This window comes from Nanorana parkeri, unplaced genomic scaffold, assembly GCF_000935625.1.
Source record: "Nanorana parkeri isolate BGI_ZX_2015 unplaced genomic scaffold, ASM93562v1 scaffold1704, whole genome shotgun sequence".
NCBI classification, from domain to species: Eukaryota; Metazoa; Chordata; class Amphibia; order Anura; family Dicroglossidae; genus Nanorana; species Nanorana parkeri.
In genome coordinates this window covers 254,695-280,243 of record NW_017307972.1, presented here as the reverse complement: position 1 = coordinate 280,243, position 25,549 = coordinate 254,695, and the positions used below count along the sequence as shown (strand labels likewise).

The window sequence follows — 25,549 nt, the reverse complement described above, 5'->3', positions numbered from 1 at the left end:
TGAAAAGGGGAGCTTGAGGTATGGCAGAGACGTAAGCAGCAATTTATTGGCAACATTTCAGTTTAATGAAACGAAGGCAAAGAAAAATAAAAAGTCTGTAATTTTCTAACACTACTTTTGCTGCAGGTGGTGTTATATTCTGCTGGAAAATTGCTATGTGACCAACATACAGTATCTATCTCTGGGCATTTGCCCATGTTTGCTAGGCAATTACAAACTTTTGTGTAGCCAACAATCTTTCAAATCTAAAAGTAGTGTTTCCAAAGGCTGAAGATCGAATTTATCAGCTTAACATCATGCCATAATACTGCAAATGACATCTCCATGTCCTGTAAGGCATTGGAGTGCTTGTTTTTACTTGCCAACAGGTCCTGGCAGTAACGCAGGTCTAACACGAGAAGTGGGCGACCGGTTTTATACCCTACATACTTATAGCAGAACTGCAGCCAAAAATAAAATAAAAATTTACTACTTATGCTGTTAGCTCTCTGTTACTGATGTTTCTCTTCATTTTATATAAGGGATGTTAGGCCCCAGTAGCAAAGCAAAACTAGTTTAAAGAAGAACTCCAGGCAAACATTTTTTATTAAAGGAGAACTATGGGGCCAGTGTTTTTCCCCATAGTTCTCCTTAGGGTAACGGGAGGACACAAACTAGCGTCCTCCCGTTACCCTAAGCTCAGTATACCGCGAGCTACAGCTCGCGGTATACTGAGACGCCGCAGCCGGAGCGGATCACGACTTGCGTGAGTGACAGCTGGCTCTGCCTATCTATAGGCAGAGCCAGCTGTACCCGCCCCCTCCCCCGTCCGTTCCGCCAGTCAGCGCTGGCAGATCGGAGCGGGGAGAGGGGAATCCAGCCCCTCCCCTTGTCACGGCAGAGAGTCGTGACAGGATCGAGAGGCGAGCGAACCCGGTATGTGCTCGCTCACCTCCCGATCTACTGAGCCGGCCTGTGACAATCTCATTGTCACAGGTCGGCTAGAACTATGAGGTGAGTGAAAAGCACTCACCTCATAGTTCTCCTTTAACTCTTGAACACTGCAAGGCTTAACTGCTCATTTTTGCCTAAGTGCTTACAAAAAAAGTTATCCTCATCCGAACCACAAAGCTGGCTCCCTGCTTCTCTGGTCTCTGAAGCCTTTCTCCTCCTACACTGCAGCATAGGAATGATTCTCAGCATCCTCACATCTATGCACAGTGTATAGAATGCAATGATTTTCAGGACCTTAGACCACTGCAGTGGAGGGGGAGAGAGGCTGGAAGGACATGTCTAAGAGCAAACTGGCTCAGAGGAGCTAGACAAAAATTAGCAGTTATTATTATTATTATTATACAGGATTTATATAGCGCCAACAGTTTGCGCAGCGCTTTACAATATAAGGAAGACATTACAAACACAATACAATTCCAGACAAGATGGTAAGGAAGGCACTGCCCATGAGGGCTTACAATCTAAAAGTTAGCCCTGCTAGGTGTAGGCCTTGCATCCCAGTATACCTCAGGTGTTTGTGCCCATTGCCAAAAAAGCTCTTGGCATTTACAGTTAAATATGCTATGAGTAAAAAGTAAACCCCAAAGCACATTCTGAAAATTTGTTAAGATGATGTAAATGTTCAAAACCTGTTTAGTTTAGAGTTGTAGGGCCAATATGCTTAGGATGCCTCTGCAATAAAATGACAATCTACGTTAATATCACTTCTGTGTATATCAAGCATCTACACGTTAATTATTTAAATCACATAATACAACAAAGGTACCAGAAAACAATGAATAGTCTGCCATCAAAAGGTTAATCATCTCTGCAGCACAACAGCTTCATGCAGTCTGGGCAGTCAGCTGTACACATGGGGAGTCAATAAGGGTTTTTTTTTGTTTTTGTACTCTGCAGCCATGGATACTTAATTCAGCATGGAGTGACTTGGAGAGTATGTTTTGGTGAGTCATGCAGTAAAGTGACATTTGTACAAACGGCCTCAATCAGACATACAGAGGACTCAGTGTGCACAGAGTCTGTAATACACCTCAGTCTGTCTGTACATATTCAGCATCTATATTAAAAATACAGAGCATCCCTATCCACAATTATTACCAGGTCTCTGAATTGTATACACACATTCTATGCATACATCTGCCTGCATAAAGCCCTGTTTTATGTATATATTACCTAAACCAGTACATTCTTGATGACGCCATATCAGAAACAAAATGTAAATATGTTGAATGATGTTTTATTTTAAATAAAATCAGGCTGTCACATTGCAAGCTTTTAATGGGCAGTATAAAGGTGAAATAAAGGTTTTATGACTTTTAGCATAAGCCAGTCCAAAAAGAACATTCTCCCTCTCAAACACCAATGTCCCAACCTTACCCACTAGTATTATGCTAAAGGCATCATTCAAAGAGTGTTCAAAAGGAACCAAGAGGATCTTCATTTTATCCCATTCCTTGCCAGGTCTCATCCCAAAATGATCTACCCTGGGTCATCCATGCCCAGGATAAATACATTTTAAAAACATTCATCATAATTATCTTAATATGTAATACTAGAGGATTTCCGTATTTCAATTCCCTTGGTGTCACCGCTGTTTTATTAATTTAATTAGAAACTTTGGCTTTGTTTCTCATTGTATAAATGAAAAATGAACCAATGACTACATATGTAAATGGAACATAAGAATTTTCAACAATCCCACATTTTATTTCAGTTATTCCAGAGTGAGGACAAAAGGGGACGTTTCATGGGGTGGGTACAGAGCACACATGTGGTGAGGCTTCTTTTTCTAGAATGAAGTTAAAATATAAGTGAGAGCTAAGGCTGTATATAGGAGTTCAACTTCTGCCCTTCTGTACTTTTAGAACAGTTGTCCTTCAGTTAATCCCCCCACCCCCTGAGTGCAGCCCACTGTGTAAAATATTCTATAAGCCTCCATTAAATGCTCATAATGCAACAGTAAAAAGCACATTGTAGCTCTACACCCTGGTCCATCCCCTCTACCACTAGAGAGATGTGGCACTGAGAGACAATATAGCAGGGATCAAAGTGAAAACTCGATAACAACTAAGTGCACAGAAATCTGTGGCCAAACTAAGAGTCCACGGTCATACACCAAGTTCTGTTTAGCAAAAGTATATTCAAATGAGAAGAAAGAAAAGGCAATGAAAATGTATAATGTTTTGAATGAACAAAGTAATAGATCACTTGATTTCTTTTAATATCTTTGACATTAAAACAGACACAGCTCATATACACTAAAACATGTTCAGGGACAATAGAAACTTCAAGAAGAAGTGCTATCGGCTTTAATATTGAATCCTTCCATGAAAGTCTGCAACATCTGTTCCCAAACATAATTGGGAATGATATGGTACTTGATAAAACAGAGATTGCTTCTCCAAAAATTTCTAGAAACAACCCCTATCTGCATCTAGTTGTTCACCAGATTCCAGCTGTGGAATCAGATACACCTATCCTCCTACTTTTAGGACGATACATTTTGACAGTGCACAAAGTATTCAAGCAAATTACCAGGCCCTACAATGCTCCATATGTGAAAAGTATTGATCTAGGTTGGGCTATTATGGGAGAAGCTTGTCTGGGTACAGCACACAAACCAACTAATGTAAACAGTTTTAAAACAACTGTACTTGGAAATGGACGTACATTCTTTTTCAGCCTATGTCAGAACAGGGTCTCCGTTAAAGAAACCTTTAACACGAACTGAGCCAACACAACAACTCACTTTCTTTGAGCAGCAATTAAGATATGGACACTAGTATGAGCACAGAAAATCAAGGGTCTTCGGGGTTGCACAGAACAAAGGATGATTATTGGGCAAGCATTATTTGTGGATGATCAGACCTTTCTCCAAATTAGGGATAATTCATAACAGTAGGGTAGTACCCTTACCATTTCATAATCCCAGACATTGTTTACAAAAAAAACAAGCTCACGAAAATCTTAGAGGAAAAAACAGACATGAAAAGGGATTTCATTCTATTTATGAAAAAGACTACTGGAAACAAAACTATGCTAAAACTGTAGAGCCATGGAAGGAAGACATAATGTACTGTAACTAGAGCTTTTAAAGCCAATCTTAGTGCACACCACTTAGAGAGATTTTCTAACTAGTAGACAATCTATCAAACTTTAGCTCAACTCATTCATGTGGTCAGTCTGGGGAACCTAATAAACCCTTGAAGTAAGGAGGCGCTTTCACAAGCTAAAACCATAAGTATTTCTTCTGTCCTGCAGGAATATTTCTAAAACAAGTTTAAATGTATTAAAAAGCAAAAGACTTTGTCCAAACTGAGCCACCTTAAAAAAAAACTCAGTCCAGTAGTGGATAAAGATGGATTGTTGAGAGTTGGAGGTCATTTATCCTCTGCTAATCTGACAGAAGAGAAGAAGTAAAAAAAAATCTAATTTGTGTCTTCTTGGGGGGGTGGGGGGTGGGGGGCCTTCATGGGATTCTTGCATGGGGCCCTGAGGTCACTAGTTACGCCACTGAGAAGCAGTCTATTATCCCTGCAATTATCATATAAAAATTCTGCAGATTATTATTAGCATGTGGCACATCAAGGACGTCAGTAACAGATGGAACAATCAGAGCTGCAGAAATTTGGATTATTAAACTCTGAGTAAAACTAAAAAGTGACAAGATGGCAGATGTTCTAGCGGACAGGATAAGTCCAATCACCAGTGTTGGAATCAACATTTTTTGCCCCATGGAGGAGGTAAAGCTGAAAGCAAAAGCTTGCCCCAAGAATAATCTGCTCATCTGACTCACGGAAATTTGAGAACCTTAATGTCTGAGTATCAGAGCACATTGAAAACCAGACAAGCATAAGGTGCTAGGTAAAAATATTTATTAAGAAAAGTGTCCACAGGAAAAAGCAAAACTCAAACAGGAACAAGCCATGGTCAGGAGCCGGAGTGGTTAGTCGTACAAGCCAGGTCAGGAACACGGAGATTAGCATTGTCAGGAACAAGCCAGGAGCCAGAGGAGAACGTCAGCCAAGATCGGGTCATACACAGAATCAGGATACACAGAGCAGCAGGAATGCACTAGCTCGAAAGAACTCAAAAGACCTCGCAAGGGCAAGGTCAGAGTGGACTGAGTGGTTTAAATAGTGAGTGGGGTGACAACTCTGATCATCTGGTTCTCTCAGATGATGCTCCCTGTTTGGCCATAACAGGGAGCCTGGGAGTAGTGAGCAACGTTACACAGTCTGCTCAGACAAAGGAGGAATCACAGGTGGGTGAAATGGCAGCCAAGCCAGAATGCTGCAAACCAGTTAAGTCAGAGTGGAAGCCTGACACTGAGGTAATGACAATGATAAATGCAAGGCCATTAAAACTAGTGTCAGCAGACCCATACATGCTCTTAGTTCTTACACCAGCTATGCCCTTAACACACAAACACATTTTTTATCAGCTCCTATTGGAAGCTTTACCATGCAAGAACTTTTGTAATGCACGAGGATGCATGTGTCACTGGACCTCAACTACAGCTGTAACCTTGCAACTACAGCAATACAAAATTGATCAAACAGTAATCTTCCACATTAAGAGTTTACCTTTAGTGTAGCAATAACAGTGTTAGAGACAGTCTGGGTCGCTCTAGTATATTACTTCACATAGCCAGCACAGGGTTCAGGATAAGGGAGCAGAGACAGGAGAATAGTAATTCAGGTAGGAGAGCGGAGTAAATCAGGTTTACAGTTCAGGATGGAGAGCAGACTTAATAAGCCTCTCAGTTCAGGGGGGAGAGCAGAATTAATGGGACTTACAATTCAGCATGGAGAGAGGAGTTAGTAGGACTCATAGTTCAGCATGGTGAGTAGAGTTATTGGCAATTCAGTTCAGAATGGAGAGTGGCGTTAGTGTAGAAGGCAGTTCAGAATAGAGAGTGGATCAGCAGGCTGCACAGCACTAAGCAGAGAGAGAGGAGGGAGGTTGAAGATAGCTGGTGTCAGGCAAATTGCTTGCGTGTCTGGAATCTCTCATCTTTAGCTGCTAGGGGGGCGGAGCTGAGTGACGGGGCTGGGGGTCAGCCCTGGAACACACAGCGAGGAAGACAAGTTCCTTACAGTACCCCACTGCCAGGGACCCACACTGGGGGTTGTTTCTGCCTTTGTAGGACCCACACTGGGGGTTGTTTCTGCCTTTGACTCGTGAGGATAATGTGAATGGAAGTATTTAATGAGTCTAGGAACATGTACATTAGAAGTATCCTCCCAGGAATCTTCTTGACACCCATATGATTTCCAGTTAATTAAATACTGTAGTTTATTCCTCCTCCTTCTAGAGTCTAAAATGTTATCAATGTCATACTCTTCTTGGCCTTGGACAAGTATTTGTGGTGCTGCAGGTGGAGGCCAGTTTGGGAATACATTTTGTTTGTGAGGTTTCAATAGTGAAACATGGAAATTGGGGTGAATCTTTAAATCATGTGGAAGAGAGAGATGCACAGTTGACTGGTTAATAATCTTCCGTATTGGACCAATGAATAGACTATGTAACCTTATTGAGGGTGGGTTTAGATTTAGGTTTAAGATTTTTAGTGGACAGACCAATTAAATCAACAATTTGGTAAGGAAGAGATTCTCGTCTTCTAAGGTCATAGTGAAATTTCTGCCTAGCTTTTGTAAGATCGGTTTTTAGTTGGTTATAAATTGTAATGTCAGCGTTGGGTGTAAGCCTCGGCTGCTGGATTGTTGGTTTGTACGAACTCTGATGGAAAAAGATTGTGATGGAACCTGCAGTTGGAGAAAAAAAGGTGTTGATTGGTAGAAGCACTAAGAGTGTTGTAGTAAAAGAACTCTGCTAAAGGAAGTAACTCCCACCAATCATCTTGGAGATGAGTACAATAACAACGTAAGTATTGCTCAAGGCAGCAGTTTATTCTTTCAGTTTGTCAATTTATTTATGGGTGATAACCGCTTGAGAAACGATGATGAATTTGTAGTTTCGTGCAAAGAGATCTCCAGAATTTAGATACAAACTGTGTCCCACGATTGGAAATTCTTGTTTTGAAATGCCATGTAGTTTAATTATGTTTTGAATCAGTGCATCAGCAGTTTCTTTTGAACTAAGTAATTTCTTTAAAGGTACAAAGTGGGCCATTTTTGTAAGAAGATCTACAACCAAGATAGTATTATTGTGGTGGGAAGTGCACTATAAAATCTAAGCAGATGGTCTACCATGGTTTGTCAGGAATAGGTACATTTGTTAGAAGTCCACACGGTCGTAGTGCCTCATGTTTTGACCCTGCACATATCTCGCAGGAAGAGACATATTCATTTTAGTCATATTTGTCCACCAAAGTTGTGCTAAAGGGGCGTCATCTAACAATTTTAGAATTTGATTCTGAAAAGATGGAGGTACATAGAGTTTAGACCCTCTATAATGGAATCCTTTTTCATCCAATTGTAAATCAGATGGTACGGAGTGAGCCAGACTTCTAATTTTTTTGCACCCTGTAGGTAATAATGAAGTCAAAACGGTCAAATAAAAAGCTCTATCTGACTTGACCTGCTGAGAGTGTTTTGTTAGTCTTTATATATTGCAAGTTTTGATGATCAGTGTAAATAATGATAGGAATGGAAGTGCCTTCTAAGAGATTTCTCCAGTTCTCATGGGCACACTTAATTGCAAGCAATTATTTCTCTCCCACCAGATAGTTGATCTCTGCTTTGTTTAAGGTTAGTGAGTAAAAAGCCACAAAATGGTGTGGGAATGAAGAAGATTCCTTTTGTGAAAGTACAGCTCCTATAGCTACTTGAGACGTCTACTTCAATATTGTATATATACTGTATATTGTATATATTGTATATATTGTAATTTGGGATCAGGTAGGACAAGTGCTCTTGTAAAATGGCTTTTTCATTCTTCAAACACTTGTTGTGCATCAGTGTTCCAGGAATATCTTCTGGTAGCACTGGTTAATTTAGTTAGAGGTTTCACAATGGAGGAGAAGTTATTTCCTATAAAAATTTGCAAAGCCCAGAAATAGTTGTAGTGCTTTCCTGGTATGTGGGATTAGCCAATTTAGGACATATTTAATTTTGTCTTGGTCCATCTGAATCCCATTTGCATAGATGATGTAGCCCAGAAATTAAATAGAAGGAGCTTTGATACAACCCATCCGACGTGTTTCCTATGGTCGGTTAGATTTTTTTGTAGTACAAATAGTACTGTAATCTTCAATGTTTGTTTGCAACATGGGAATCACCTTATACACTTCCATTTCCCTTCCCCCTATCCCACCCTCCATTATGGTCTGACCCCTGTATGACTTATCTGCCCCATTATATTCTAATTCTCCCCCACCCTTCCCCTCAATACTCCACCGTTCCCATGAACCTCTCCCCTAGCACAGCAGCCCTCCTTTCATTTAGGTACAGACCATCTTTAGCATATAGGTTGTACCCCAATGAAAAGTCAGCCCAGTGCTCAAGAAACCCGAAGCCTTCCCTCTTACACCAGGTCTTCAGCCATGCGTTTAGCTCTCTAAGCTCCTGCTGTCTTTCCTGTGTTGCACATGGCACAGGCAATATTCCAGAGAATATTCCCTTCTGTTTGCAGCTTAGTTTTTTAAATTGATTTTTAAGGATCCTCTTCCATGTATTCTGTCATTGCTCCCAACATGGACCAAGACAGCTGGGTCATGCCCAGCCCCTCCCAGTAATTTGTCCACCCGGTCCACCAAATGCTGAACCCTGGCACCAGGGAGAGAGCAAAACATTCAGTTAAGGCGATCCGGGCGACAAACTATTCTATCAGTCCTCCGAATTATAGCACCCCGTATTACCACCAAATGTCTAGGCCTTCCTTCATTACCCTCACCACCCAGACTCGATGGGCTGCTCTCCCAGCTCATAGGGGTAGCAGTGACATCTAGGGCTGCCAACTCTGAGTTTTCCACAAGCACATCTTCCCCCAACTTACCTGAGACCCTCCGTCTGAGACATCAGGCCCGCAACCCAGAGTAGAGTGGCAGCACAGAGTATGTAGCAAATTCATATACTATGATTCTGCATTGCTGCATAATTTATTTCTGGGATTTGTAGTCCTCTATAGCCAGTACCATTCTGCATTGCTGCATAATGTATTGCTAGAATTTTAAGTCCTTTATAGCTGGTGGTATTCTGCATTGCTGTATAATGCATTGCTGAGATTTGTAGTCCTCTATAGCTGGTGGTATTCTAAATTGCTGTATAATGTATTGCTGAGGTTTGTAGTCCTTTATACAGTGGCAGAACTACCAGGGTCACAGCAGTCGGCCCTAGCATTGCGCCACAAAGCTCCACAGCAATAAAACACAGTAATGTGCAGTGTGGATGACAAACCTATTTTAATAACAGTAATGTGCCAAATGTTGCTTGGCAGAGATTCCAATACTGGGCACAAAAGTGTTAGCATGTGTAAAAAAAAGGCAAAATTGCTGTTATACATAACAAGCAACAGCGGGTCCTGTTTGCGCGTGCCAGCTAGGGGGCAACTAGGAAGTAAATAAAGTTAATGTACATCCACCCGCCAGGAAGCATCCGTCCGTAATTTTACAATGGGCGGATGGCAAGGGGTTAAAGGTAGCGCTCCATGAGGTGCGTGCAGTTTCCTTTGTAGCTGCCTTAGCTTTTTCTCTTGTAGGTGCCTCTTGCTTGTTCTGCTCAGCTTTCCAGATTGAACAGTCCTTTTTCAGGTGACCAGTCTTTCTTTTTTTTGCTTTGCGCTCTCAGGCACCTTAAGGACTTTCTCATTTTCTTCATTGTACATATTTTGTTTCCTTCTATCATATTCATCGATTCATTTTCCTTTGGCATATTCTAGTTTTAGTTCCTGCTCAGGTCTGGTTTCTAGGGAGTTAAAAGAGCACTGTATGACTCTGCAAGGCTGCATAGTAGTAATGCCACCACGTGGTTATCCTTAATTTCCTCTCCAATTGCACGTAGCTGTTCTACTATTTCAGCATGGCATTTACATGTTCACGCATTTCCTGGCCTTTTTCTAGCCTCATCTTATATAGCTTGCGTAGCACATATACTATTGTTTAGGTTTGCACGCTCATGCAGTTTCTGTAATGCAGTCCACATACCTTTAGCTGTATTATGTTTTCTTATGTGGATGAGCTAACCATTTTCCACTAGCAGACTTATAATTGCTTTTGATTGCCTGTTCTTCTTGTCCCATCCCTCCGTGGGTCCATTACTCCATGGGTCTGTCTGTACTCACATTCCTCCGTGGGTCTTAGTACTTGCCACAAGCCCTCTTTGCTTAGCAGCATTTCTAAAAATAAAAACTATCACAAAACGGGAGAGATACCAGCCAGCCACACTCTAAGCTGCCATTTCTGCTCTTACAGGGAAAGAAAATTAGTGCTTTGCACGATGCACCTTTGCTAAGGCACGATGCACCTATCCCAAAGTGTTATAGCAATATAATGTATTATAAGTAGGGTTGCCACCTCTCAGGGATTCACCCAGACAGTCCAGGTTTGGAATTCTGTGCCCGGGTGTAAGCCCGCCTCACACCCGGGCACATTATTCAAACCAGACTTGTGGCTACCTGAGAAAGCTGCATACTGCTGGGAGCCGGCGCTATCACTTCACTTGTAGGGCTGCGGCTGAACCTAATCCCTCCCTCTGCTTCTCCCCTCCACTGCAGTGCAAGGGACTGGGAGGATGTGACATGAGACAGAGGGAGGGAGAAATCATTCTCCGGCTCCACCACCCGCTGTATGGGTCATCTGGGACCAATCCGCTGGCACATTGCCGTCACCTCCTCCTGCAGCTCTCTAACACGGTGCTGCACACCTGTGGACCCCTGGTGAGACAACACATCCCAGACAGCCCACTTGAGAACCTGTGAGGTGCACAGCCCACCAGAGAGGCGAACAGCCCACCTGAGAGCCACATAGTCCACCTGAGAGCCCACACGGGCCACAGAACAACAGAGTATATAGCTTCATAATATTTGTATTGCTGTATAATGTATTGCTGTAGTCCTCTATAGGCTGTCTCCTTACTCCCTCCACTGGCTGTCTCTTCTTGCTCTTTCGCTTGGCTCCCTCTCCTCACTTTCTCCTCTATATTCTGAAAAAAAAATTGCTGCACGCGGCGCTAGTGTGTGCGGGTTTTACTTGAAGAAAAGGTGGCAACTACTATACCCAAAATTGGCCAAAGGCGATGTTTTAAAAGCTTTTACAGCTCAACAGTTTAGTGTTATCAATGATTAATGGCCCTAGAATTATTGCTCCACTCCAACATTCGCGGTGATATGTAACATGTGTTGCGCAATGAGCACAATCATCGTTTTCACGCGTAGGCGCACCCGACACATGTTTGCGTGTGTATATGGGGACGGGGAACTCTAAAATTTTTGTTGCGGTTTTTTTTTTTTTAAACTAAACAGCTGAGAAGCTAAAGCTAAGAACCTCAGGGGTCAGCTGATCAGGGGTCAATGACAGCTGAATGCGGAAGGGATGTAATATACATCACTTCTTGCATTCTGACGCCAGAGAAGAGAGCAGAGGGCGTTCCTGTACTGATCTCCATGATCTCAGTTCACAAAGGCGCCATGCTGGTCCTAGGCCCGCGCAAGATTTTAAAAAAGTGATTGCGCGGCTCTGTAGCCGTCTGAGCATTTTATTTACCATTTTGACAGTTTCCCGCTGGTGTGCACCACCACGGCGCGCACAAGTAAGCGGAGCTGAAGGGACTTTTTAAACACCCGCTCACATTCAAGAAGCTCACGGCCGGCCATTTAATTACAACAGCCGCATGGGAGGCGGTTAAAGAAGATCTCAGGGAAAACCTTTTATTAACCCTTGCACTGGGGCTACACCCGCACAGCAAGGGTTAAGTGCTTGTTTATGTCTAGGGACAAAAATACCAAAGATATACTCACCCGAAGCTCTGAGCCGTGCAGCTTTCACAGCTCCCTCCAGCCTGTCACCTCCTCCACAGCACATTGGAATCTTCCTCAGTGTCCTTAGACCGCTGCAGAGGAGGGAGAGTGACACTGGAAAAAGAAGCCGGTTTGGAGCATCAGTGAGTATAACTTTTTTTTTAACCTAGACACAAATGAACACTTAACCCTTGCATTGGGGGGATAGCCTCACTGCAAGGGTTAATGTAAAAAAAAAATCCTGGAGTTATTTTTTAAGCAGGCCAAATCTAACGTTGCTTAATCCATGCTAAACAGCATGGATGGACAAAATACCTGCTGTGGCTATTGTTTTCTGATAGCCGGTACCCACCGCTGTCAAAATAAATGAATAGTGACTATAGCAGATTGGTTGCAGTCACTGTTCAGCTCCAAATTTCAGCCCGGCTTCTCTGACAAAAGTCAATTGAGTAATTGAGCTGGCAGGGCCACCCACTTTAAGAATTTCAGCTGATTTCTATACATTGAATGAAATTCTAATGGTGTAGGTCAGCCTTATTTCCTACTGTCCTTTCCTGAGATAACTGATGCAGTTATTGTATTGTTCATTTTGCAATAACTTTGTCAATACCTGTGATACTCAAATGATGCATATATAAATTATTTGGGGGGAAAAAAGCTTTTTTTGGAAGCATTATGTTATATGAATTAGTTCCATACATTTTAAAGCGAAAATTAGAAAGAAAAAACACAGTTATAATTTGAAACTAGTAGATATAAAGTATCATTTTTATTCTGGGATTTGTAATTTTGACACAAAGAGTTCACCAAGACTAGTTATTGTTACAGCTGAACTCCAGGGAACAAAAAACGTTACCCTTTTACTGAGTCGCCGTCTGCACTGCAAAGGTTAACTGCTCATTTTGCCTAAAGGTTTATTACTGCTTGTCCTGCATTGTACAGTATGACATCAGAATGCTGCGGACCAGTTGAGCAGCGAATGTAAGCGGCTTTGAGAGACCGGTCTAGCAGGACGGAGGAGGCCTGTGGGAACAAGGAATAAGGACAGTATATTCACCTTATTCAAAGTTAACCCTTGCAGTGCAGAGAGGGACACACTTCATAGGTAAAGTTGTTTTTTCCCCAGAGTTTAGCTTTACAAAAATTTGGTTAAGCAGGGTAAATCTTATTTTATAATACTTTCAGGTGTACTACAGTGTAAAAAATGTGTTACATTGTAGTTAACACTGATCATTGTAACCTGCTGTAAGGCCCCTTTTACATGGCCGCTTTCAGTTCCGATCAGCAGTGGATCCTGCAAGGAAACCCTGCTGATTGGAGCAGTTTGGAACGGATGTCACCGTTGTGACATCCATGTCCGTCCAGATGTTTTTTCCATCTTGCGATGGAGAAAAAAAAACTGAAATTACCTGACCCATGTTGGCCCATGGAGAGTCAGATGTAAACGGACATGTGTCCATTTACATCAAATTACCTCTGATTTGCCAAATATTGTGAATGTGTGAGGCTATTACACAGAATAGATTTTAAGACATACAAGTTATGCAAGTGTTTAATTTGATATTAGTCTCATATTACAGAACTTGTAGTTAAAGGAGAACTATGGGGTTAAGGCTTTTTCCCATAGTTCTCCTTAGGGTAATGGGAGGACACAAACTAGTGTCCTCCCGTCACCCTAGGCTCAGTATACCGCGAGCTGTAGATCGCGGTATACTGAGACGCCGCAGTATACCGCGAGCTGCTGCTTGCGGTATACTGAGACGCTGCAGCTGAAGCGGATCCCGACAATTATGTCTGGATCCGCCCAGCTGCGTGACTGACAGCTGGCTCTGCCTATCTAGAGGCAGAGCCAGCTGTACCCGCCCCTCCCCCGTCCGTTCCGCCAGATCGAAGCGGGGAGGGGGGAATCCAGCCCCCTCCACTGTCACGGCAGAGCCGTGACAGGATCGAGAGGTGAGCGAACGCCGGTATGTGTTCGCTCACCTCCCGATCTACTGAGCCGACCTGTGACAGTCTCATTGTCACAGGTCGGCTAGAACTATGAGGTGAGTGAAAAGCACTCACCTCATAGTTCTCCTTTAAGACAAATGTAAACCACAGGGTTCTCTGTTTGATACTGTTATAGTTACTTAGAAGCTGAAAGCATGTGTTATGATAATGAGTTCAAGCAGTTGACATGGCAGGCAGCAACAGACCTCCGAGGGACTCTAACGTCTGCCTTGTAACTTCAAAAGTAATTCCTTTGGCCCCATTCACATTTAAACTGAGCATTTTTGGGGGGGCTTTATATCCCACATATTTTTATTAAGGTTTTGCAAATAATAACATGCAGGGTGGCCCTAAAGGGTCATATCAGTAAGTCAGTCAGTAAGTCAATATGAGAGAAATAATAAGAAAATGGTTAATAAATCAGCAATCTGACATACAAAACTGGTAAATTTTTTACACTGTCTGTGGGCACCCCTTAGATAATGGAGAGTCAGTGAAAGCTATAATGTGCTGTATCTGTGCCTGCTCCCACAAAAGGAAGCCATCTCCCAACTACCAGTACCGATACTTTTCCTCAAGTACTCGCCAATACCAATTACCGATACCTTTTTTTAGTGTCATGTGAAAGTTTTTCTAAACTTATACAGACTAATGATTTTATGACAATGGTGAAGAGCCATGCGCTATATCTAGTGCACCATTGCCAAGCTCCATGTAGTAAAGACTTCTCTGCCCAGCACTAACATTTCAGTTTTGCATGGAGGCTGAATCCCCACTTTTCCCAAAGATACTGGCAGTGAAATTTCCCACCTCCTGCCATCTGCTCCTACCAGAGGCAGCCCCTGGTGGTTAGTTTGCATTTGACTGAAATTATGGAGAATACAGCAGAAGGAGTGAGACTCTGTGGTAAGAGGGCAGAGCACGGAACACAGGTTAGTAATTCTGCCAAGCGTCTTCTCCTATAACTGAATATTGGTCTGGAGTGGAGTAATTGTATAACTGTCTTAAACTTCAAACAATTACCAAAAATTAGTTCAGTTTCGCTCAATGTAAAAATCGATATCTGATCTCTAGAGGACTGCTGGGAATGTTAAAAATAATTTTGTTAGTCAGCACTACATACAGCCATTGCTGATCTCTTCTGGATGCGGCTTTAGCGGCTTCCCCCTGCACACTGAGCAGAGAGAGCTGCTCGCTGGGCACTGGGGTCATTCAGAGAATGCTTAGTATTTTTTTAATTAAGGCGATCACTGATTGGAAGAATACAATCAAATTTAAGATAGTGGGTCTGATTTACTAAGGCAAATGAACAAGAGCAGGGATATATTGCTATAGTATGCTAGCATTGTGAGATCTATGCAGCACAGGTATTTGACAACATTGCTGTGCATGAAAACCAGCTAGAAATGTGATGGATTGGCTAAGAAAGAGGATCCAGATTTCAAGGTAGATTCAAACTCTGGGATATTCAGTAGCCTTACAAAATCATAGTATGAATTAGCTTTCCAGCATCTCCCCATAACTATACTATTAAGTTTGGGTAAATCGTCAATTTACAACAGTCCAATAGTGGAAGGACCATACAGAAATATAAATGAACCATCTTTAGCTTCTCCTCCTTGAGAAAGATAGGCAGATCAAAACAAGTCAGAAGTGACACTATTGCATTGATTGACGTCACTTTTATGGTTTGAGTTTTGTTAACTGAAAGCAATGTTTTCTACACGGCCACCTTCCTGTCATTTTGCCACCATCAGGGGCTCTGACAATGTATCACACCCATAACTTCCTTTGGCCATCACTGCTTTTTTTTTTAAAGGGGAACTTCACTCCTATCTTAAAAAGGACAACAAAGGCACCCTTTGCAAATGTTTAGCAATTGCAATCTACAAACAGATATTTGTAGGCTTCTTATTATTTGCATACTTTATTTTTCTTTTCCTCCCTATTATTCTTACAGTGGCCATTTTCACTAAGGGCAGATGGTTCTCCCTTTACTTCCAGGAAATCCGGGTCTGCATCCCGGAACATGTAACAGTGCACATCATCTCAGGGAGAATAATGCCTTTACCTCTAGATCTCGTGAGATTCAGGCCTTGTTCACAGCAAGCGCCTTCCAGGAGCAGAGGAGAGCAGTTACAGACCGGAGCAAAACTGCGTCCAATGTATTCCAAAGGTATTTTTAGCTCCAGTTCGCATCGCAGCATTCCGTTCCAGAGCAGGTCCAGAGCAGGTAAAAAAAACTGCAGCAGGCCCTATTTTACCTGCTCTGGAACGCATGCAAATGCATCAAAAACGCATGCAAACGCCCTGGAACGCACTGAACGCCCATTTTAAACTAAAAAGCCCAAAAACGCCCCGGAACGCATCAAAAACGTGGCAAAAATGCAGCACAACCCACTGCACTGCGTGTGCTGAAACTCATGCAGATCTGCTCTGCATTTGGTGTGAACAAGGCCTCACAAATTACTTTTCCAAGAAGGCAGGTGATGTAGCCTTCCCAGGATACATCTGTGAGGTCAGGGCTACATCACTAGTGCCTGAACTAAGTAGTGGAAAGACAGTAATTGTAAGTAAAATCAAAACAAATGTTTATTTAACTTATGAATGTAGGATGAATTAATATCAGCATGCAGAGCTGATGTGAAAGAGGGTAAAGGTCCGCTATAAGATCCAAGCCCTACACGATTTTAATATGCAATTTTACTTATTGAATATACACTGAGTGGCCAGATTATTATGACCACCTGATGTTTGAAGGCATATTAGCTATAATTAGCTATAATTTTGCGCTGAAGTTGCTAGAGGACCAGACCATTATAAATAGGGAAGCAGGTTGTCTTGTACCAGTCGTGGTGTATCTGTCGTGGTTGTGGTCATAATAATCTGGCCACTCAGTGTATATGCTATACTGGCTAAACTTGAATGAGCCAGATGGATCATCACAGAAAGGAATCTTATGGCTTAGCTTTAGAGCTACTCAGATCCATTCACTATTATAAGTGAACAGAGATTTACATCATATCTCTGTTATCATTTGAATTTATGTATTGAGTTATTTACACTCCACTTGAGCACTAATACATTGCTACTGTAAGAAAACTAGCTTTATGCAAAAAACATTTACACTTGAGAATGTCTTTAAGGATCCAGGCACATTCCATAATGCTGATAACATAAGGGCATACCATGAGCCAAGGCACTGCAGGCACTTTACAAGCTATATGGAGGAATGTCAGTCAGCCTTCACAAGGTCAGAAACTCCATTACAAGAGGAGGGAATTTTGCAAGAAGGCTGTTCAACCGCAACAAAACCATAAACAAGTAGTGTATGGAAACCATTATCTGCAGTAAGGTAAAGCTTAACAATACAGCAGATATTGTACAGTATAATCATAATGTGAAGTGAAACAAACATCAGCAATATAACCAAATACATACAGTATATTTCTCTTGTTTTTATTGCACTGTTATATAAACATTTTTTTTGCCCTCTAAATATCCAAATTTTTCTTATAATGGAGTGTTCACATGTTGCAAGCACTGCAAGCCTCCCTCTGGTCGGGCTGTGGGTGGAGAGTTGTGGTGTGTATTCTGGTCTGTGTAAGTCTTCTGAGACTACTCCCAACACTTATTGTTGTGGTAGCAGTGTGGTGGTGGTGGTTTATCTTTTTTGAGTAAAGGCCCTTCTTTGGCCAATTGGTGTAGAAGTAAACAGCTATAATAAAACAGTTTTTGTGCGGTGATATGTCTATATAGGGATGTGGACGATAGTCAAGCTGTCAGGCGGTATAATGCCAAATGTCGTTTAGACAGGTAGTAAGTCAGCACGACAGGCTGGAGTAAAACTTCAGCAGCAAACACTATTCTTTTTCTCTTCCACATGTTGAGATCTGGCTTTCTGCTCTCAGGGATTGCTTCTTCTTTTGAAAAATGCATAAAATCCACGTGTTTCACAGAGAAGCCGTACTGACCATGGTTGTTGCGCTTCCCACGATTGTGGTTTGTTCTTCTGTCAGACTGTTTAAATGTTTTATTGTGCTTATATACATATTTTAATTTTTTATGGTTTCTTTTCTCAAATTTCTTCTGTTACATGTGCATAAATAAAGAATTTAGAAAAAAAAATTCAGCAGCAGATTTTAAACAGCAAACAGGCACCAGAGGACATAGAGGTGCATCCTTGAATGCTTCAGTTAGGAAAATGTGAAGTCGAAGTTCTGCTTTAACAAATGTCAGTGTTAAAATAGACCTTACAAATGTTTTAAATCTAACATTTTAAGATCCAACTCCAGTCTACCCAATACAACCTTATTCCAGTAACTAAGGCTGGGTTCACACTGTTGTGGTGCATTACTACATGTCCGATGATGCCCAGTATGTATCGCGTTAATGTGTGTTGTGTTCAGGCAGCCTTATTATTTCAACTGGCTGCCTAAAATGCGTGTTTTTGCACATTGCAGTAACATGTGCACTAATGTAGGCATCACTGTAGTGCAACAATGTGAACCCAGCCCAATGGCCCCTTTAAATTTTTGGATTCCAGTAATGTGCAGTAAAACATCTTTTTTTAAACACAGGTTACTGAAGTGAAACCACTGTGCAGTAACATTTCTTTTAAAGATCGCACTATTATAGTAGTGAGCAATATACCTACACAGCAGTGCACTTCAACACACAGTGCATGGCAGAGCTTTGTTTTTTAAAAAAGGTCAGGGCTGATATTTTGCACATTAAAGTGTACTGCCAGGGCAGATTACTGGTGGATCAAATTGCAACTGTTTCCTGGCAAATTGGCTACAATTCTATCTGTGGTGCCCCTGCCGGCACCACCCAGGTTGAACATTAGGGAGCTGGTTAAAGGTGTTACAGAGAAGGTAGACATATTAAATACATTTTTCTCTTCAGTTTATACAAATGTAAAAAATTGGTTTGATATACCGTTTTTTTCATAGCAGATAGCAGGTTTTTCAAATGAACACAGCTTCATCTTATTTACTTGTCTGTAAAAAAGTGAATATACACTTTGCAATGTGAACGTTCACTTTGCTAACCTCTACTCTACTAGTATATCAACTCTAATGTTTTCAGATCAATGTAATATGAATATATTATAATGCAAATATGTACATATAATGTAATATAAATAAAACAGAAAACAAAACATTTAAATCCTAAAACAGTAAAGCAATGAATATTGACAGCATTTTAAAATCAAATCCTAGGGCATCACAGATCCTTGATTCATTTGAACTCTACAAAAAAAAAATTTGACGCGAAGCCACTATGTAGTAAAGACACCCACAAACATTTCAAGACTACTGTTACCCTGTTTCCCCGAAAATGAGACCTAGCCCGAAAATAAGACCTAGTACTATTTTTGGGGAATTGCTAAAATTTAAGACCTACCCCGAAAATAAGACCTAGTTGTGACCATTCCCAGGGCCGGTGGTGGCATAAGGAGGAAATTGAATAGACGCAGGAGAGAATCAGTTGTGCAAACAAAGCCGTCGCTAGAGGAAGCTAGGCGGCACCAGAGGGAGCAGAGCCGCATAAGCCGATACCTCCTCTATAGCGCTGGCTCCTGTCACAGGCGGAGTGATACCAAATGCACTCCGCCTGTGAGGAATCAATAATGAAAGTGCTCTTCGCTCATTCTGGCCAGCAATTGGTTAGCAAATTGCTCTTGGAAAGGTACGGCACCCCTGATTGCCCTCATCACCATATTTTTGTTCATGATACATGTAGACTTTTCTACATGAATAAGTGTGGATTGTTGAACATTAAAAAAATAAGACCTACCCCGAAAATAAGACCTAGTGTGTTTTTTGGAGCCCCAAAAAAATATAAGACAGTGTCTTATTTTCGGGGAAACACGGTACATAGAGAACTTGATCTTTCATGGGAAAGAATGTTACAGAAAACATACATCAACATTTTTTGTATTGATTCACAATTTGTTCTTTCTAAGAAAAATACCTAAGCTTTTGGTGACAGGCAGATCACAACTTGTTATAAAAGGAATAAAGTCATTATAAAACAACTTAACAAAGTACAAGTTCTAACAGGGACTAAATGGTGTTTAAAAAAAAATTGGCCCTATTAAATGACACATTTCTTGCTGCTAGGACTAAGTTATCATTAACCACTTAGGTTTCAGCAATTGTACACCCTGTATATAAAGAGAAATTTTACATTACAGCCATTAGCCTATTTTTGCCATTACTTAGGATACTGAAATAATACTTTCCATACCCTTTTTTTCTAGACAAGCAAGGTGTTCCTATGGCAATATTATCTTGCAAATATTATATTACTTTCTGTGCAAAATGATTTTTCAAAAAAAATTAAGATATTTAAAAAGCTATTGTAACTGCAGATAAAAAATATGAATGTTGTTTTCCAATTTTTCCACTAATATTGACACTAAGGGGCTGATTTTCAACACAAGTGCCCCTCACGCACTAGTGCATAGGAAATTCCTGTGATCCTCAGTGCCATCTAGTAGCTTTAGTGCCATGTGAACATTTATAAATCAGCTCCTTAGTAATCATTAAGATCTGTGTTGTAGTAAGGCTCAGTAAAATATGTGCATTACTGCAATGCATGGTAAAGCAGGAAATACAGTGCGATGCATTGTGCAATATACAAAGGTCTGCAAAGGATTCATAAGTGGCAAGTCCTGATCTTAATTCTGTCTTGTCGTAGTCTACCCAGCAGGCCAAAAAGACAAAGCCATTAATCTTTACGCAATTCTTGATGATCAAAGTAACAAGTCTTTAGCCAGCTCAACTTTTTTTCATATGTTCAGCATTAAAAGTCCCAGCATTCCTTACTCCCTAAAAACTTGTTCAGGAGTAGTGGAGATGGCATCTGGCTACGGAGCTGAGTCCATTGACGGACAAACATACCTGTTCTTACCACCTCTTATTGAATGCAATCAGATCCCTGATCATAGATCTGAAATCTCTACACCAGATGTAGCGGTTCACCACTCACACTTAAAGCAGATAGCACATCTGTACCAGAACTTGATCCTCAGGCGCAGATAATCCTACTTCTTGGGAGAGACATCTTACGAGTTCACAAAGAGAGAGCTCAGATTAATGGTCCCCACAACGCTCCCCATGCCCAGAAGTTAGACGTAGGATGGGTCATTATAGGAGATGTCTGCTAGCATGAATACACAAACCTGCCTCAGTTAGCAGCATACTTAAAAGTACACTAGAGAATGGACGTCCCTCTCTTTGCCAACCATGTCACAATAATTTCCTCATAAAGGAATTGCCTTACGCTACCTATTTGCCTTATCCCTTCATAAGCCCCCCGAAGTGACAACCTCGTCTGTGACCTCTTGACAGATGTCCTCTTGACAGGTCCAGACCTCAGTAACGAACTCCTGGGAGTGCTTTTACGCTTTCACAGAGACTCTGTTGCTTTCATAGCGGACATCCATGTACCATTGCATCCTTGTCAGAGAGAAAGACATATACTTCTTGAGATTTCTCTGGTTCCCTCCAAAGACATCATAGAGTACCGCATAAGAGTACACATCTTTGGCAACAGCCCTTCTCCTTGCTATCTATGGACTTAGATGCTCCGCTCAAGAAGCTGAGTCTGTGAATGTCTAGACAACTTATAGAAAGGGACTTTTATGTAGATGACTGTTTAAAATCTCTACCTTTAAATGAGTATACAATCAGTCTCCTCAAAAGAGCACAGCAGATGCTTGCCTGCTTCAATGTCAGGCTTCACAAGATTGCTTCCAACAGTAAAGAAATAATGGAAGCTTTCCCTTCTCAATACCACTCTAATGATCTAAGGGACTTAGATTTAGGGACAGACTTTTTACCTGTCCAACACAGTCTTGGTCTACTCTGGGAGTTGAAATTTGATTCCTTACCTTCCAAATAAACAAAGAAAAAAAAACATTTACTGGCAGAGGTGTCTTGTCTAAAATTAACAGTCTAAATGATACATTAGGATTTGCAGCCCGTCACAATTCAAGGTAAAGCGTTACTTAGAGAAACTCAAGAAACGTCTGACTGGGATGCCCAATTGACCCCTGATAAAAAGAACTCTTGAGTAGAATGAAGGATTCTCCAACAGCCGTATCTGATCTACATGTTTCACGCCCATATGCTTCTGTACCCTCTACAAAAGTACAGAGCCAAAAACTTTGCAAATTCTCTGATGCTTTTGTCAAAGCAATAGCAGCTGTTGCCTACTTAAAAACTGTAGATGTTATGGCACAATGCCACATTGGATTTGTCATGGGCAAAACAAAACTAGCTCCACATCCAGAGCACACTATCCCTAGACTAGAACTTCGTGCTGCAGTGCAGGGGCGTATCTGCCGCGAGGCAAACAAGATGTTTGCCTTGGGCGCACTTTCCATAGGGGAGGCAAAAATACCTCCCCCAAAACCGTCAGGCAAGCCGGGCTAAACAGAATTTGGAACCCTTGGCCGCCTAATCTAGCGGGACAGTCAGTTTTGAAGTGACAGGGGACCTTAACGCTGCTGTGCGCAGACAACATTAGGAGACAGATTGCCGAATACAGCCTGTAAGAAGAAATCGTGGACAGTCTGGGAGTTTCCTTCCCCTGTGCCCTCTACTCACCCCTCCGCTCCTGCTGACAGTCGCTCGATCATCCCCATTCCAGCAGCTGGCAGCAATAGCCAGCCTGTTATTGGCTCTTCTAAACTGCAGTACCCAATAACAGGCAGGAGAACTTCCTCCTTCAGGTCCCTCCTCTGCTGATTCACAGCAGGCAGTGGGCGGGTGTAATAGCCAGCCTGTTATTGGTTATTGCAAGTTGAAATATCCAATAGCAGGCTGGCTATGGCTCCCAGCAATAAAGTAAAATAAATAAATACATTTAGATATAAAGTTCAATAAACAAAAATTTTAAATACCAAAAAATTAAAAAAGTTAAAAATATTAAGTTAAATAAACTAAAATGAAAAATACAAAAAAGGTCGAAAAAATAAAGTTAAAAAAACAAAATGAAAAACAATTTAACAAAAGTTAAATAAATAAAAAATAAAAAAAGTTAAATAAATAAAAAGTAAAAATGCAAAAAAAAAGTTAAATAAACTAAAATTAAGAATACACAAAATAGAAAAGTTTAAAAAAATAAAAACACAGCCTCATGAGACCCACAGCCTCCTAAAACCCCACACAGCCATCAATTTTCCATTATAGTTGTTAGTGGGGCCTCACAAAGTCTAGAGCCGCCTCTGGGTAAGTGGATCCCACTCCTGTTAAAGGGACCCTGCAGAACCCAGCATAGATTCTGCACAGCCCACCTAAAAGTCTCAAGTGGGCTCTGCAGTCTCCGTGCTGGGGTCTATGGTGGGCTCCGCAGGGTCTCAGGGGGGCTCTGCAGGAACTGTAGAACTTACATCAAAGGTAACTTACAGAGAGTCAACAACAACCTCAAAGAAACAATGCTATCACTTGGACCAGTTGTGATCTGATCTTGTTTTTCTCCTGAGATTTAAAACAGTGGTATTAGTTGATATCAGGTGGGCAGGGTTCTGGCCACATAGGCCGAGATTTATTGACTTACCTACATGCCATCTCAAATTTAGCCACAAGATGGTGCTGTAGCGCATCTATCTCTATTGGCTATAGAGCAAACTATTTTTCTATGGTAAGTTCTCAGCCCAAGGAGAAGGGAACAATTGCATTCGGGGAACTCAGCCTCTATTTTGGAAGAGAGGAGCAGATAATCTGATGACATCCTGAGTGCATGTCTGGAGTAATTGCCCAGATCTCCCTTACGCCAGCATCGCTGGTAGTAATGGACTTGTTTCTCTGAATATTTGTGAGCTATCACTTTTGTTCATATGCTTATTGCATGTTTTCATGTTCTTTGTCACCTGTTTCACCCACCATGTTTTGTTAATAAAGCTTCAAGATTTCATCCAGTCTAGCCTATTGCAGAATAGAAGGGTTTAGCTGCATGTCGAGCTATACACAAGCCACAGGGTAACGTGTAGCAGGGACAGAACACAAGGTGAAAAGCTCTGTTCACATCTCTGCAATTCAGGAGAGCATGTGTTCTGCAGGGTGCATTGCGGTACAATGCGTTATAAAAGGGCTGTCTACTGCATCTAAATCATACTAAAAAAGTGCATGCACCTTTTTTTAAAATTGCATTGCACCACAACGCATACAAGTAGGTCAACATACATTGTGGTGTGATGCAATGCATATGTGATGACTAGGTGTGTTGGAGTGTCTCTGATGGCAGCTTTTCAGAGTTGGAAGAGATCAGATTTCACACCTCCAGCACTAACAATCAAAGTGCAATTCTACTTCATACTACATAGCAGTCCACTTAAAGTTCTCCCATCCACCTCACAAAACAAAAGCATTTCCAGCAACCTTTTATTCACAAAGTTAATTTTCAAAGTGCAGCTCTCTCAGACAGGTTTCCCAGAATCCTAGGCCAGAGCACCCATCTTCTTCCAGCCTTTCTCTGGTATCTCACCTGGCGAATCAATCATATGTGAGACATAAAAGCCACTCCGGATTACACAGACCCAAAGTCATCTTGAAAACCCATTCTGGACTTAAGCTAGTTGTGCACAAATGAGAGAAACCGAGGGGGAAATATATCACCCCTTGATGATTTCCCCTTTCCTTATGTCAATATGCACACTTACCAATGTTTTATCTTTTTAAAGACCTTATATAAAAGTATTTTGGGGAGCTATCCTCCAACTAGAAACCTTTCAGTTGATAGTTTTGGTCTAAGAGTAGATTTAATTTTAGTATACTAATAAAAGTTGCCTTTGAAACTTGTGGGTATGAACATTTGTCAGATGTAAAGCATGTTGTTGTAAGGTCTGTAGGCTTAGACCTATTCAGCCAATGCAATAAAACTGTGTTTAAGTAAACAATAGAAAAACATAAAATTGTCACACGGATGATAAGATGTAATTTAAACTCCAGTCTGTTGTGTCATTAAAGAGACATACATTCAAGCAGACCAGCTGTAAACAATACAAATGACAGCAACACTATATTTAAAGGGACAGTGACATTTAAAGTGACACTAAACTCAGGAGTTAAATCTTAAAAATGCATTCAGGTTCCCTATTAAGACAAATTTATCTTATTTGTGTATCACTTGGCTGTAGATCTTCAAATCATCTGTGATTTGTTGCTGACACTGTTCTTCTTCTGGAGGATGGCTACTTTTGTTCCCCATGGTCCCTGTGTGTGTTATAAAGTGGCCACCACTTTAAACTTGCTCCCATGATGAACCGTTTCAAGCTCACTCCTGTGATGGACTATAACTTCAATACAAACTAGTCAACTAAATGTGAGATTATAGTTCATCATGGGAGCAAGTTTATAGTGGTGGCCACTTTACAACACACACAGGGACCATGGGAAACAAAACCAGAAGGATGCAGTGTCCGCGTGAATTCAGGAATGATTTGAGGATCTACAGCCGAGTGATGCACAAATAAGCTACATTTGTGTTAATAGTAAAGGTACTTAAATGCATTTTTAAGATTTAACTGCCAAGTTTAGTGTCACTTTAAGTTATGGAGAGTTCCTAGTGGGTGGGTTCCTTGTCTCTTATATGTCTGTATGGATACTCCAACAGTGTGTTCTCTCTGGCTCATCAC

The 25,549-nt window shown here is 41.3% G+C and overlaps 1 protein-coding gene across 1 annotated transcript in view; it reads right to left on the bottom strand.

The window, feature by feature from the left end:
• The window catches only part of LOC108799364 (serine/threonine-protein kinase WNK4-like), a 51,389-nt gene that overhangs the window by 2,759 nt on the left and 23,081 nt on the right, over window positions 1-25,549 (bottom strand). The window contains exon 2 of the mRNA XM_018571227.1: window positions 309-440. Within this exon, the coding sequence (XP_018426729.1) occupies window positions 309-440 (132 nt within the window). The remainder of the gene's footprint in view (window positions 1-308; window positions 441-25,549) is intronic.